This window comes from Dipodomys merriami, unplaced genomic scaffold, assembly GCF_024711535.1.
Source record: "Dipodomys merriami isolate MVZ:Mamm:240054 unplaced genomic scaffold, mDipMer1.0.p SCAF_21, whole genome shotgun sequence".
NCBI classification, from domain to species: domain Eukaryota; kingdom Metazoa; phylum Chordata; class Mammalia; order Rodentia; family Heteromyidae; genus Dipodomys; species Dipodomys merriami.
The window spans coordinates 8,462,683-8,476,512 of record NW_027203493.1 but is presented as its reverse complement, the minus strand read 5'-3'; the positions used below and the strand labels follow the sequence as shown (position 1 = coordinate 8,476,512).

The 13,830-nt window shown below is 54.8% G+C and overlaps 2 protein-coding genes across 3 annotated transcripts; both read right to left on the bottom strand.

Moving 5' to 3' along the window:
• Positions 1 to 66: 66 nt before the first annotated feature.
• Frey1 (Frey regulator of sperm-oocyte fusion 1) lies at positions 67 to 854 on the bottom strand. Its single transcript, XM_070032512.1, has 3 exons — positions 617 to 854; positions 369 to 442; positions 67 to 218 (listed from the first exon to the last, which is right to left on the bottom strand). Exons 1-3 carry the CDS (start codon positions 718 to 720, stop codon positions 97 to 99), a joined length of 300 nt encoding a protein of 99 aa, XP_069888613.1. The 5' UTR covers positions 721 to 854; the 3' UTR covers positions 67 to 96.
• A 2,845-nt stretch (positions 855 to 3,699) lies between these two features.
• Pex16 (peroxisomal biogenesis factor 16) lies at positions 3,700 to 9,696 on the bottom strand. 2 transcript variants are annotated; one of them, XM_070032505.1, is made up of 11 exons: positions 9,419 to 9,696; positions 9,182 to 9,217; positions 8,509 to 8,585; positions 8,116 to 8,249; positions 7,883 to 7,983; positions 6,927 to 7,007; positions 6,646 to 6,798; positions 6,462 to 6,534; positions 6,166 to 6,285; positions 4,358 to 4,422; positions 3,700 to 3,888 (listed from the first exon to the last, which is right to left on the bottom strand). In XM_070032505.1, exons 1-11 carry the CDS (start codon positions 9,528 to 9,530, stop codon positions 3,830 to 3,832), a joined length of 1,011 nt encoding a protein of 336 aa, XP_069888606.1. In that variant the 5' UTR covers positions 9,531 to 9,696; the 3' UTR covers positions 3,700 to 3,829. The 2 variants fall into 2 exon arrangements, with proteins under 2 accessions (XP_069888606.1, XP_069888607.1); XM_070032506.1 differs by having other exon boundaries at positions 9,493 to 9,694.
• Positions 9,697 to 13,830: the final 4,134 nt, after the last annotated feature.

Genomic DNA, 13,830 nt, shown 5'->3' with positions numbered 1-13,830 from the left:
CATGTCTTCTTGGGCCCCTCCCAGAGGGTCCTGTCACGACGCAAGCTACGAGAGCTGAGCCACTGCTGCACAGAATAGTTTTATGGGGGGCGCCCGTCACACGTGCACATCGTAGTAATACTCAGCCATGTCTGGCCCATCCCGCTTGCGTTGCCTGGCCTGGGAGAGGAGGGGCCGAGGCCCCCGTGGCCACGGGTGCTTGGGTCGGACCCCATAGTCTATGAAGAGAGAAGAGGGTGGGCAGAGGAGCAGCTACTGATATGGTCAGCCCTAAAGAGGCTTCCTGGGGGCAGAGGACTGGGCCTGGGGTCACCTGGGCACGGTCCCCACCATGGAAGCAGGGGCCAGAGAGGGAAGAGAAATCCTACCATCCACCAGGCTAGAAAACGGCTGAGAGAGCTCAAGGGGGGCTGAAAATTCCTCTGGAACAGACCGCTGGGACCTGTGGGAGAAGTTGGGGTGCTCATCTGTGGCCCCAAAGGCCAGTGCAACCTCCCTGTGAACAGGAGATGGATGGCCCAGAGGGGGGGACCTGGCAAGCCCCCAGCCCAAGGATAGAGCCACCATACTCTTCCAGGGACGGCAGGGCTATGGCCTTCCAGAACCTCGGTCTTACCTCAGGGGCTGGGGACGAAGGAGTGCGGCTGCCAGGATGAGGTAAAAGAGGAAGAGACTGAGCCCAGCCCTGGGGTACAGAGCCCCCAGCATGGCGAGAACCATCTCCACAAGTCCCTGCTCCAGCCTCTGCCCGCCCCTCCCCCGGTCAGGACAGAACTCGCCGCCAACTCCCAGGCCACCTCACAAAGGACATTAGTTCCAGGGCCCAGTGACAACACCTGCTTGGAGACAATGTCAAGAATCTCTGGTCTGACATTCGTGTTTGGTCTTAGTTGATTATGGCCAGCAGGTGTCAAACCAATTTTTTTTTAAAGAGTTTGAATTTGGGACTTTGTACTCGCTAGGCAAGCACTGTGCCCGTAGCCCTTGTCTTTTTTTTTTTTTTCAGTAGTGGGATTTGAACTCAGGGTCTCGTACTTGCTTGGACCAAATGAACAAACAAAATCTTGTTCCAATGTTAAGGACTGAGGGCATACATCTTGGGTTAGATCTCAGTTCAAATCCTGCACTTAGCAGGGCTGGGAAGGTGGCTCAGTGGTAGAGCGCCTGCCTTGCATGCATGAGGCCCTGGGTTCGATTCCTCAGCACCATATAAGCAAAAAGAAAAAAGCCAGAAGTGGCGCTGTGGCTCACGTGGTAGAGTGCTAGCCTTGAGCTGAAGAGCTGAGGGACAGCACCCAGGCCCAGAGTTCAGGCCCCACGACCGACAAAACAAAAAACAAAAAACAAATCCTGCACTTAGCCTGTCACCTCATTTCTGTACCTGTTCCCTTATCTGTGATGTTAGGGACACGAAGTACCCAGGTGTGGCCCTCAACAGAGGGTTCAACAATTGCTTCAGCACCCAAAACCCCACAGTACTGCCCTGCTGGCATCTGGGCCTACAGCCACAAGCTGGAGTGGATCCCATGGCCCTGGCCTGACCTTGAGTGCACTGGACGAGGCCTTTCCCATGAAGTTCCTGTTGCTTGGGCCGGCAGAGCCAGAAGCTCAACAACCCTGCCAAGAGGGCCAAAGCTTTGGGGTGTGAGCATAGGACAGTGTGGTTGACACCATGGGATCCCACAGGAGGTGCTCAGCACGTGCATGCAATGGGGACATGAGGCACAGACCTAAGGCAAGGCCAGAACCTCTACCTGCCTCTTCTCACTGCAGCCCAACTTGGCCTGCTTACAGATAGCACATCACGCTGGCTCACTTCCACCAAACTGTAAAACAAAATCCTTGCCCACTCCCATGGTGGCATGGGGACTTGAGGGCCAGGCCCAGAATCTGACTTAGGAACTCAGTTGCTTCTTAAACAGCAACCCAAGCTGCTGCTGCTGCTCTAGGCCTATTCATAGCCTAGAAAAAGTTGTGTTCCCAGCCCTGGCTTCTGGCCCCACATCTCCCCCCAGGCAGACAAGTACCATGCCCTCTCTCCAGTGCCCTCAACCACACAATAACTTCCCCAGGACCCTTTCACAACCTGGAGGCAAATTCTTCTCGAATGGCAGCATCCTGGGGACCCTGAGTTCCGGGAGCCTGGAACTTCCTTGCCTTCTAGATACTTTCTATCCATAGTGTTCCCCCAAACTACCCAGGTTCCCCATAATCCCCATTCCCACAGCCCCTGCCTTGACTCCACCTCCCCTGCAGTACAAGTCTTGGTGCCCACTGCTCCTAGTGCTGCCCATGCAGGTGTTCTCCGCAAGCTGAACAGCTCCTTCCCCACTGCCCATACCAGGGCCAGGTTCCTTACCTGGCCATGGGACACCTCTGGCCCTGTCCTTCCCCTGTGCCATCAGCTGTGGCCCTGCCCCCTTCTGTGCTCATGTAGCACCTCACTAGCCTCCTCCTCTACCAAAAAAGATGAACATAGGCTACAGCAAGGGTAGCAGTGTGAGCCAGTGCCCAGCAAATGTGAGGCCCTAGGTCCAACATCCCCCAGTACCGGAAAAACAACAACAAAGCTGTAGGCTTTGTGGCAAAGTCACTATGGGAGCATGTGCAGTGGTGCCCCCTCTATTAGCTGGACCATCTACATGGCACCATGGCTCCAGTGTGCCCATGGGTGGCCCCTTGGCAGGGGAGCTGAGGACAGGGCCCTGGGCCCTGCTGCCTCCACAGGCTTGGCAGAGAGCCTACCACTGAGCAAGTGCAAGCTTTACAAGTATCAAAATAAGCCAAAGGTCACAGGCCCACTGACCGGCTCCTCTTGCTCACCCACTGCCTGGAGCCACACAGTCACTTCCCAGCACAGAGCCTGGGTAGCACCCGCTGCTCAGTTTTGAGTCAGGGTCTCGCTAGGCAGTCCTAGCTGGGATCACAGGTGTTCACCACCCTGTAACAGGTGGCTCTTCTCAGAGGCACATGGGGAAGCACGTTGGGATGCAGCTGGCTCCTCCCAGGGCAACCCTCAAGCCAGGGGCATTTTACAGAGCTTGAGGGACTACTGCTACCCAGAAGCCCCCCAAAGAGAGGCTAGGCCTGCCACAGGACAGCCAGTAGGGGTAGTGAGGGAGAGCAAAGTTCAGGCCCACACAGCCCAGGCCCTTTCCCTTCTGCAGGGAGGAGCCAGCAGGGCGGCTGCATTCGTCTGGCTTTCCCTCCGCCTTGGGCTCCCCTCCTTCCCTATCCTAACCCAAGAGCTGCGGGTGCCTGCTGCCCTCTCCCATAGGAGAAGAGGTCTACTCTCCAATCTGTACCAGACCCACCACAGGTTGGAGGCTATTCGGCATGGCCGTGCAGGGGAAGGGCAAACAAAGGCCCTGGTGAGAAGGCATGCTGGACAGTGGCCATCCACTGTGTGGTTCTGCATCTTCACCAGGGGCCATCAAGAAAGCAGTGTTTACTCCAGCTGCCAAGGCAAGTGGCTGCTTGCACGCTTTGAGGCTATATCCAGCCTTGTGGTGCAGACCAGGGATCCTGGGCCTGGTGGAGACTTCCTGGCCCAGCCAGAAGCAGGCTTCAGTGTCCATCCAGGAGGGTGCGGCCAGAGTCAAGTGGATACTGGGAGGAATGCTGGTGGAGACCTGGGCCATGTGCAGAGCCTCGCAGGGCAGGGGAGGTGCTGGGCGGTGGGCATGGAGAGGCCACATGCTTGGGCACTGCCAGAGTCAGTTTTATTAAGGAAGAGGGGCCCGGGAGACTGCAAGGCAGAAGCAAGCCCTGCCAGGAGCAGTCGAGCATGCCATCCTGTCCCCCCAGCACCCCACTCCCTGGATGTCTGTCAGCCCCAACTGTAGAAATAAATCTTCTGCCAGTTAGGTAAGTAATCCATGAGTGGTCCTGCAATGAGAGCAATGAACAAGTGAGAGCCAAGGCCGGACCTGCTCTGCCCTACTACTAGTCCAGCTGCTTCCTGTACCACTGAGAGCCAGCCTACCCCCACCTCTTCCTCAGTGAGGAGATCCCATTTACAATAAGAACTCAGGCTAGGGAAGTCAAGGCATTGTCAAGTGTCCCCAGACAGCTTCACATTGACCAAAGCCCCCTGCCTGTCTTAGACCTTCCACTCAGGTGTTTTCATGGTACTCCAGCCAAGGCAGGAGGAAGGCTGCCAGGCCCACAAAATGGCCTAATAATCCCCCACCTCCACAGGCCACACTGTCTGAGGTCTCGAGCTGTCACCTGCCCATCAATGACCTCAACTTGCCTCGACTGTGCTAAGAATCAAATTATATAAGGAGACAGAGCAAACAAGGAGACGGGGGTCACGTGTGCCATCTGCCGTCAGTGACACTCAGCCCATGCTTACTTGCCACAAGGCCAACCCCGGGGATGTGGTCTGCCAGCAGCTGGAGCAGGAAGCGGATCTTGGCCCTGGATGGTGAGAAACAGGGAGCTGGCTGAGGAGAGGTGTGGCTCCCTGCAAATGAGCTAACAAGTCTTTGCTGACTGCCAGACTGAAAGAAGTGCATCAGAGGACAAGCCTGGTATAGAGGGCAAAAGACCTCCCGAGGGTTCTGCCCTGCCCACTCCCGGCTGTACCCCGGATGCTCAAGGCTCCATCCACCTCAGCACCCAGGCCACTGGCCACTGGATTCTAATGGAGAGAAGCCCATCCTGCCCTGTTTGACAGAAAGGCTGAGCCACACAGAAACCTCACAAGCCTGAGCTGAGAGCTGTCAGGGCCCAAGGAGGGCGAACCCTGGGTTTTAAGAGATGGGGGGGTTTCAACCAAGTGCGGGTGGCATGCTTCTATTATCCTAGCTACTTGGGAGGCTAGAACAGGATACTACTGCCTGTTAGCGGCCAGCCCAGACAGAAAAGTTCAGGAGATGCCTTCTTAATCCAGAGCTAGGTGCAGCGGCATGTGGCTTGTCTTTCCAAGCTAGGGGGGAGGCTGAGATTGGGAGGATCCTGGTGCCAGGCCAGCAAGACTCCATCTCCACAGAAGGGAAGCCGGACCTGGTGGCACGTGCCTGTGATGCCACTGATGACACGAAGCCTAAAAGTAGGAGGATAGGGGCTCAGGTGGGAAGCGAGATCCTATCCTAAAAGGTAACCAGTGAAAAATATGGCTGAAGCCATGTCTCAGCAAGCCTAGCAAGCACAATGCCCTTAATTCAAGCCCCAGTGCTGAAGAGAGGGAAGGAAAAGGAGGGAAAGGGTTTCCTACAGGTTTCCATGATGTCAAGGGAAATTATTAAAAAAAAAAAAAAGACAAAGACTAAAGACCTAACATTTAAAGGCTGAGATGTAGCTCAGTAGCAGAACATTTAGAGCAGACCTGTGTTAGATCGTGTGAGGCGCTGGATTTGACCCTTAGCAAGACCAACAAAAACGAGACGTAACATCTATCAAGAGTTTACCACATACCTAGTGTGGTCATGTGAACCAGTCGTGTAACCCTACAACTGCCCCGAGGTAGAGGCTCTCCCTGCCCCACGGCCTTGTTACACAGGAGGCAGTATTCCCACATGGGTGGCCCAGAGCAGGCCCCCAGAAGGCAGGCTGGCCCCACAGACAACTGTGGGGGCTGCAGATGGGGAGAGGAGACTGCTCCTTGCAAAGAGCACACATCTCCCTTTCTTTACCACAACAGACTTTACTAGGTTTGGGGGCCACGGCTCTTGAGGGTGCTGCCAGGCTGGTCAGATTGGCAGCAGAGTGAGCCAAAGTGGAGGGCATGCAGTCTAGGAGGAGAGAACATAGCCTTCACTGGCTGGCTGGCATCTGTTTCTATTGCTCCGCCCCTTTGATGCTTGGCTCCCTGGCTTGAGAAGTGGAATAAACCACACTAACTGGCTGGAAGAGGTGGAAATAAGCCGGCAGGTGGAGAGCCCATACCTGCCACCAACAGCCACCAACAGCGGGGCCTCCCTGCACTGCCCTCATCCTGCCCTGTGTGCCAACCAGTGTTCAAGTTCACACAGCCCTACTGCTGACTGCTTCCTGGATGGCACAATCTGGGCAGTCAGTGAAGCCCAGACAGGGAGGGAGGGGGAAGAGGAGGGAGGAGGCAGGCAGCAGGAGGGCTGCAGTACTGCTCTACCCTCCCCCTGCAGTGCAGCCTGTCCCAGTCCCCTATTGGGCAAGGTGGGTGGGTGGGCAGCTCCTTACTCTGAGAAGCGGTCGTAGAACGGGGAGCGCAGCAGGTAGTAGAGCAGCGCAATGGTCCTGCGTCGCAGCTCCAGCCTCTCCCTCCGGGTCAGGCCCTTCCTGTCACTCAGGAGGCTCAGGCTGTGAGGAAAGGGCATGATCAAGGCCAGGCACGATCTGCGCCCAGGAGAGGAGCAGCAGGCTGGGAGCCACAGGGAGTCGCACGACAAGCAGGAGCCACTGCACATCCAGGAGGCCAGGCCTGCAACATGAAGCCCTGTGGAGGGAACACAGCCCCAAGGAAGGCCCAGGCTCACCTAGTCACATCCACAACACCAGACAGCAGCCAGGGTGTCCATGACCTCTGTCCCCACACGCCCAGGCTAAGCACTGACGGCCAAGGTGTCAAGGATGTCTCCAGCACAGGGGCAGGTGCAGCCGATTTCCCCCCCTTACCCTAACTAAGCCCAAAGAGCCAACCACAGGCTGGGCTAAGGATACAGTGCAGCAGGGGCCGGGTGATATACAAGGACTCTGCAATGGTCTCCTGGAGCCCCAAGGGTGTTGGGGGGACATTCAGCTCCTGCTGCCGCTTCTTCTGCCGTCCCTCCCGCTGCTGGGGGGCTCCCCAGTGCCTCGAGTGCAGAGACGGAGCTAGAACACAAGGGCAGATGCACAAGTCAGGCTGGGGCAGGGCAGGATGGGCGCAGTCGAAGCCAGTCCCTCAGGCTCACACTGACCTCAGTGTCGAGGTGCCCAGTCCAGCTACCTCCTCCACTTACTGTTCTGGAGGGTTCGCACCACTCGGTTCGACCGCTTCCCCACATAGGACTGCTCCTGGCTGCCCGGGCCATGGTTGTCATCTAGTGGGGACAGACAGAAGGACATTTCATCAACAGGACGTGTTACCAGCAGAGTCTGCAAACAACATGGTACGATGGCTGTTCAAAGGCTAGGTGGAGAGTGTATGAATTAGAACGAAGGCCACTTCTGAGCCAAGAAATCTGGAGCCAGGGGATGTGGTTCAGCATGTGGTTTCTCACCAAAGGAACATTCTGGAGCTCTCCTGGGCCTGAGGTTAAGGTCAGCAATCACCTGTGGCCAGAGTCAGCCAAGAATCCAGTCCTTGCTCCCAAGTGCCTTGTGCAAGACCCGGCCCAGCCATATCCACAGAGAGCACACACCCCCTCAGCCCTTCGGTTTCAACGTGACCATGATGAGCAGCCAAGCACTGCCTAATCAAGATGGAGAGGCCCAAGAATGACAGGTGATGCAAAGCCCTGAAGGGACAGAGCCTACCAGGCGCCCTGCTTCTTGAGGCTGTGTCTCATGGTATGGATCCAGGTCTAGAAATGAGGTTGGTAGGCTGGCTTACCTCCTGCTCATGCTCTGTCCCCCTCTTCAGTCAACAAGAAAGAATAAGGACTCGAACATCTGAAGTCCTAGGTTCAGGGCTGGGGTGTAGCTCAGTGGTAGAGCACTTGCCTCACATGCATGGGGCCCTGGCTTCTATCCCCAACATGATATATGTACCCACAGATACATATAAAATGAAGTCCCAAGTTCAAGTTCCAATTCTGTCCCCAACCTAATCTTCTTTTTTTCTCCTCAGTAGAATATAGGTTGAAGAAACCAAAATGTGCTCTACAAGCACACAATGTCATATTCATGTTGGCTGGCTCTAAATGCAACGTAAGTCCCATGCCCGGTTCCATTCCAGAGCAGGAAAGCAGCTTACCCGGGGGCTGTGCCTGGGTCTCCCTGTCCAGTGGAACAATGGGGGGTGAGGTCTGGAGGCCAGCCTTGAACCACATCAGCAGGAACATCCGAAGGACAGCCCTGGGTTGGGGAGTATGGCAGGGCTGGGGGAGGTGGCTAACCAGCGGGTGGCAGGGCTGCTCTGCTGAACATCATACTTATAGCTGGCCTGGGCCACCCCACCCAAGTCCTGCCCTCCACAGCCCAACCTACTTGGCCAACTGGATGAGGGCAATGACCAGCCAACGGCCCACTTCGCCCCACACCTTGGCGGCCCCCATCTCCATGAACACTTCCACGCACTCCAGTACGCTCAGCCATGTCAGCAGCTTCTGCTGGGACAGCGACTGCAAGAGGCCCAGGCCAAAAGGTCAGGGAACTCCCCTAGTCCCAAGTCTAAGGCTTGAGTTCAAATACCAACTCCATCACTAACAGGCTGGGTGGCCCGGGACACACTCTGTTCATCTGAGATGAGGATGTTAATGCCGGATGTAGGCATGTCTCCAACTCTGAGAGTATCACACATCACGTGCATGCGCTGATCATTACTATTAGGTTCCTGAATCTCCGTGCATCCCCACCCTCAGTTCCTGGAAGAATTCTCACCACAGGCAACTTTTTCCGAAGCTCTTTCCGTAGGATCCCATCGTTGAGCAGGACAAGCAGGTTAGAGGCAGAGTACACTGAAGGAGTAGAGTGTAGCTTTCAGAGGCCGGCTCTATGGCCTATACCCCCACCACCTTCTCCCCAGAGCTTCAGGGATCATCTGTCATGTGCCATGCTCAGCCACCCACAGGCTATGTGGAAACCGACCTTCCCTTCCACCCAGTTCCTCACAGACCCACACTCCCAGTACGATTTTGTGTGGGCAGTTGAGCTGAACCAACAAGGGATGTGCTCAACTCAGGGACAAACCCGCCCCTGCCCTGCTAGCCAGTACTATGGCTGTTCCAAACAGCCACAGGTGTGTGGTCCCACCACCTCACCTTTGCTCCCTCTACAGCTTGTCCCTGAAAGTCTGGGTCATATCTCACTGTGAACGAGGAGACAACAGTGCCCACCTCAAAACTGTAGGGAGGAAAGGGGCTTGACCCAACACACAAGGTGTCTCCCTACTACGGTAACACGAATGGCCCTGGACAACACGCATCTGTGTGACTCAGTCGTACCACAGTGACTTAATGGGCAACCCAGGTCCTCGAGCCTGTGATCGCGTTCTTTGGACCCTTCCCAGGACCAGCCCCCCCCCCAACTTATCCCACCCCACAGCCCGTCTCACCCAGCTCTGACAACTCGTGCGAATCGGAGAAGCGACCTGCGGAGAAGGAACAGAAGCCATCGGTGAACGTTTGCTTCGGCCCGTGGTTTCGGAACCCCGCACATCCCCTCCCTGAGCCCTACGGGAACCCAGACGGAACTTCTCAGGTCAGCGATTGCTACCCTGAGACGTGTGGAAGGTCCCACTAGGGTCACAGGTCAGGTCCCCGAAGGACTGGGTCAAAGGTCAGGGAGGCACCTGCCAGCAGGTAACTGAGGCCCCGCACTGCCGTCTCCAGTTGGGCCGTGGCGGCCGGGTGACGGGTCACGTACTCCTGGTAGCGGAGGCCTAAGAGCCGCAGCTTCTCCATCCTGCACTGGGCACCGACAGACTCGCGGATCCAGAAGACGCCTGGCGGTGGGGCCCTGCTTCCTGTGCCCTCCTTCCTGCTTCCGGTCCTAGGCCCGCCTCCCGATTGCTTCACTTCCGCGGGCCCGCAGGATGGTGGCGACGAGATGAACCTTTGAACCACCCTTCACCCCTTCTCTTCAGTCACCTCCCACTCGGAAAGCGCTCAGCGACTGCGGGGAAACCCGCCCTCCCTACTCTTCCAACTCATTGGCTAAAAACACTCCGCCCCCAGCTGGCGTGTGGACTCTTCCACCTTTGTGATTGGCTGCCTTTGCGCCCGCGCGGTTGTAGCTCTTACTGCTCCCCGTCAGTCTGAGCAGTTCATTCCAGAGAAGGTTTCACAAATTCCGAGTCTTTCCAATAGAACGCCGAGAGGCTCGAACGGGAGGACCGGCTTCTAAAGGACCTCGAAGTAGGGCACGCGGGAAAGAGCTGCGGGCAGACCTGGGGAGGCGCGGGGCGTCTAAGAGCAGGCTGTTCCAGCAGGTGCACGTCTGGCCAGTTGACCTCTTCCGTCCCCCCACAAAAGGCAGGCCTCCCTAATGCAGTCGTAACCCCCCCCCCAAAAAAAGACTATCAGATTTAATGCGGTGGCTTCGGTCCCCGATCTCATGGACTGTCTCCCCCATACACACAGCGCGCACCTGGGCGCCCTCCTCCTCCTCCTCGGAGAAAACTGACTCCGGGTTCTGCTTTCTGCTAGAGACCTTGGACAGGGAGCTCCCCTTCCCTGGACCGCGGGGGTCTCCCCATCGGGAAAAAAATTGGTTTGAAAGCAGACTTGTCCTTGAACACCGGACGAATCTCAGAGCGCTTTCTGGCCCTAGGATGAATCTCGTGGCCCTCAGCTGCTCCGCGAGGGACGGGGAAAATCCCTGGGATTCCGTCTCAAACCCCGCAGCCTCGCTGCGAGGGGCGGCGACAGAGCCTCAGCCAGTGGAAGGAGTGGGGGAGGAGGCGGCTGATTGGCTGTGGGGAGAGGGGCGTGGCCTGCCTGCGCCTTTGGGGACCTGATCCACAAATTTATGGTATGACTCTGGGAATTTTAATTCTTTTACCTCTTCTTCACCAGATAGCTTCAGAGGAAGGAAGGTCTGCGTAAGGACACCCAGTCAATGTGTTAGATGCATGTAATGTATGAAAATGCCAGAGTGAAACCTCTTATTTTGTACAATTATATTGATTAAAAGAGAAAAACTTCTTTTAAAAAGTCTTTCATGACTGGTCTTTTCATGATTGGCATATACATCTAGTGTGACCCAGAGTCAAGGTGTTTAAACATTACACTTACCAGCTGGCTACAATCTTTCCACACCTCCTTAGTTTTCCTCCTTATGAGGAAGTTGGAGCTGCCCATGAATACTCCAGGAGGTATCCTCAAGAAGAGAGGACAGGGGCTGGGAAGGTGGCTCAGTGGTAGAGCACTTGCCTTGCATGCCTGAGGCCCTGAGTTCGATTCCTCAGCACCACATAAGAAAAAAGCCGGAAGTGGCTCTGTGGCTCAAGTGGTAGAGCGCTAGCCTTGAGCTGAAGAGCTGAGGGACAGCGCCCAGGCCCAGACTTCAGGCCCACGACTGGACCCCCCCAAAAGAGGAAGAAGAAAGAAGAAGAAGAAGAAGAAGAAGAAGAAGAAGAAGAAGAAGAAGAAGAAGAAGAAGAAGAAGAAGAAGAAGAAGAAGAAGAGAGGACAGTGTGAGTATTCCATTGTGGAAGCCATTTCTCCATACCCCCTAGGTGTCACACTCACTCACTCCAGAACTCTTGTGGCATGTTGAATGAAGCTCCTTGGTTATGAGGCATGTGAGCACTTTGGACCTGGACTCTACATGGGGCAGCAATGTGTGTAGTTTTGCTTTCCTTCATCCTCAAGATCTTAATGAACTTATTCCCCTTTGCCCACTCCTGCAGTCCCTTCTCTAGCTATGGAGAAAATGAGGGGTGGGGGTGGGGTGTTCAAGTTTCATCCGCACTGGCAGGTTTGGTGGTCTTGTGCTCTAGGGAGGAAATGGTCCTGGAGGGCAGAGGAGTGGTCCCCCAGGACAGAGTACAAGAGTGGTAACTTCTTTTCCCTCCTCTTTAGGGAGGCCAAAACAAAGGTCAGGTTGGCAGCAGCAGAGTTGCCTGGATTTCCCTTCTAGATGAGCCCGATAAGCCAAAGCCTGGCCATGTGTACAGGAGGCACTGAAGGCCAGCTCCTTCCTGCTGGGCCCTTGCCTGGACTTGGCCACCAGGCTGGCCTGGAAAAGGCCTCTGGGCAAATTGAAATAGATCTTCACTTGTGGCCCAAGTCACAGGGGGAGAGAGAAAGACCAGTTCAACAGGTATAGATGCAGACACCTGAACTCCAGAGAAGAGGCTCTCAACTGGTCATGAAGCAAAGCCTTGGGCCGGGCTGGGTCAAACCCAGCTTAGGCACCACAGTGTCACTGGATGGAGGTGAGATTTAGTGAAGTTTCCCTTTAAATGTAGGAACTCTTCACTTAGGGTCCTTGACTTCGATCGCAGAATGAGAATTTCTGGACAAGTCACAACAGTAAGAAAACTTGGCAGAGCTTTATTAAGTAAACTAGCAGGCAAGCAGACAGACAAAAGGCAGACAAACACAAACAGAAGAGCAGAGGCACACTCTAATAGTGTGGGTGCTCTCAAAGGGAGAGACACACTGCTCCTTGGGCTGTTGGGGGTATTTATATGGTAAAAGCAGGGGTCTGGCTTCAGAGTTATGCAAAGTTGGGTTCTTTGTCTTTGCTCTAACCACACTTGGCATTATTCTGAGTTTCCAGGTAAGAATGTTTCCTTCCATAAAACAGATCCTTATCCTTGAGACAAGAAGGCGCCCTGCAGTCTGCATTTTGGGGCCAGTGGCTTAAGTTTAGGCAAGCATTTTTCTCAGGAAGGCATACCTAAATGCATCCCTCAGGAATGAATGCATCCTGTTGTCTCTCTTTGAAGCAAAGATAGCATTTCTAAGTTTCTAAATACCATGTTTCTGAGTTGTCTTCACCAGGCCTCAGTTTCCTTAAGTTATCCTGTTTCATTTTCTCTAAAATGACCTTTGTTCCCTTAATCTTAAGGGAAGTACATAGAGGAATATCTTCTGTATTTGCTGTATGCTGACTGTACCTCATTTTCCCTTCATTTATCCTGCTACATTTCCCCTAAAAGGACTTTGTTCTCTTACTTACTTACTTACTTACTTAATTATTGTCGGTTATGGGGCTTGAACTCTGGGCCTGGGCACTGTCCCTCAACTCAAGGCTAGTGCTCTACCACTTGGGCCATAGCACCACTTCCCACTTCTCCTGTTTATGTGGTGCTGAGGAATTGAAGTCAGGGCCTCATGCATGCTAGGCAAGCACTCTACCACTGAGCCATCTTTCCAGCCCTGTTCCCTTAATCTTAAGGGAAGTATATGAAAGAGTATCTACTGGGGCTGGGAAGGTGGCTCAGTGGTAGAGCGCTTGCCTTGCATGCTTGAGGCCCTGGGTTCCATTCCTCAGCACCACATAAGAAAAAAGCCGAAAGTGGCGCTGTGGCTCAAGTGGTAGAGTGCTAGCCTTGAGCTGAAGAGCTGAGGGACAGGGCCCAGGCCCAGAGTTCAGGCCCCACAACTGGACCCCCCCCCCAAAAAAAAGAGTATCTACTGTATGTGCTATAAGCTGACTATCCTTCATTTCCCTAGTCTATCCGGCTTCAAGAAAACCAGCCCTCTTTCATATGCTCACCCCTAGAACTGCTTCTTGGAGGTCCTGCAGACATCTTAGGCCCCCATCTCCCCGGTGCTGAGGTTGAGAAAGGGAGCCAGCACTGTGAGTGACTGACAGGTCTCCTTAACTCCGGTCCCCTGTAAGGAAGCCCTTACAGCTAAAAGCCCTACAAGCTTCTGCTTCCAGGCATTTAACCTACACAAAAGATCTCTCTCTCTCTCTCTCTCTCTCTCTCTCTCTCTCTCTCTCTCTCTCTCTCTCTCTCTCTCTCTCTCTCTCTCTCTCTCTCTCCTCCCTCCCCCCCCATCAATCTTCTACCTCCACCCCAGCTGCAGGCTGGAGATGAAGATGAGGAGCTGGAATTCAAAGTTCTAGACACAAGTGGCCCCTGCGTGCCACTGTCTTCTCAATCCCAGATGTACAAGGAGCCACCATCAGTCTCCATAGCAACCATTATCCTGGCCTCCAAAGGCATCCTGGCCACTCAGAGGGAGAGGAGGAGGCAGCCTGGGGCTGGACTCCTTTTCCAAAGCAGCTGGGTGTAGGGTTAAA

Bases quoted from the DNA above. Each gene is read 5' to 3' on its own strand.
- Frey1 (XM_070032512.1), bottom strand. From the start codon at position 720: ATGGTTCTCGCCATGCTGGGGGCTCTGTACCCCAGGGCTGGGCTCAGT. The intron at 443-616 runs GTAAGACCGAGG...CTTCTCCCACAG, and splicing joins CTTCGTCCCCAGCCCCTGAG to GTCCCAGCGGTCTGTTCCAG. The intron at 219-368 runs GTAGGATTTCTC...CTCTCTTCATAG, and splicing joins GTTTTCTAGCCTGGTGGATG to ACTATGGGGTCCGACCCAAG.
- Pex16 (XM_070032505.1), bottom strand. From the start codon at position 9,530: ATGGAGAAGCTGCGGCTCTTAGGCCTCCGCTACCAGGAGTACGTGACC. The intron at 6,799-6,926 runs GTAAGTGGAGGA...CTTGTGTTCTAG, and splicing joins GGTGCGAACCCTCCAGAACA to CTCCGTCTCTGCACTCGAGG. The intron at 3,889-4,357 runs GTAAGCATGGGC...CTCTCATTGCAG, and splicing joins CGGGGTTGGCCTTGTGGCAA to GACCACTCATGGATTACTTA.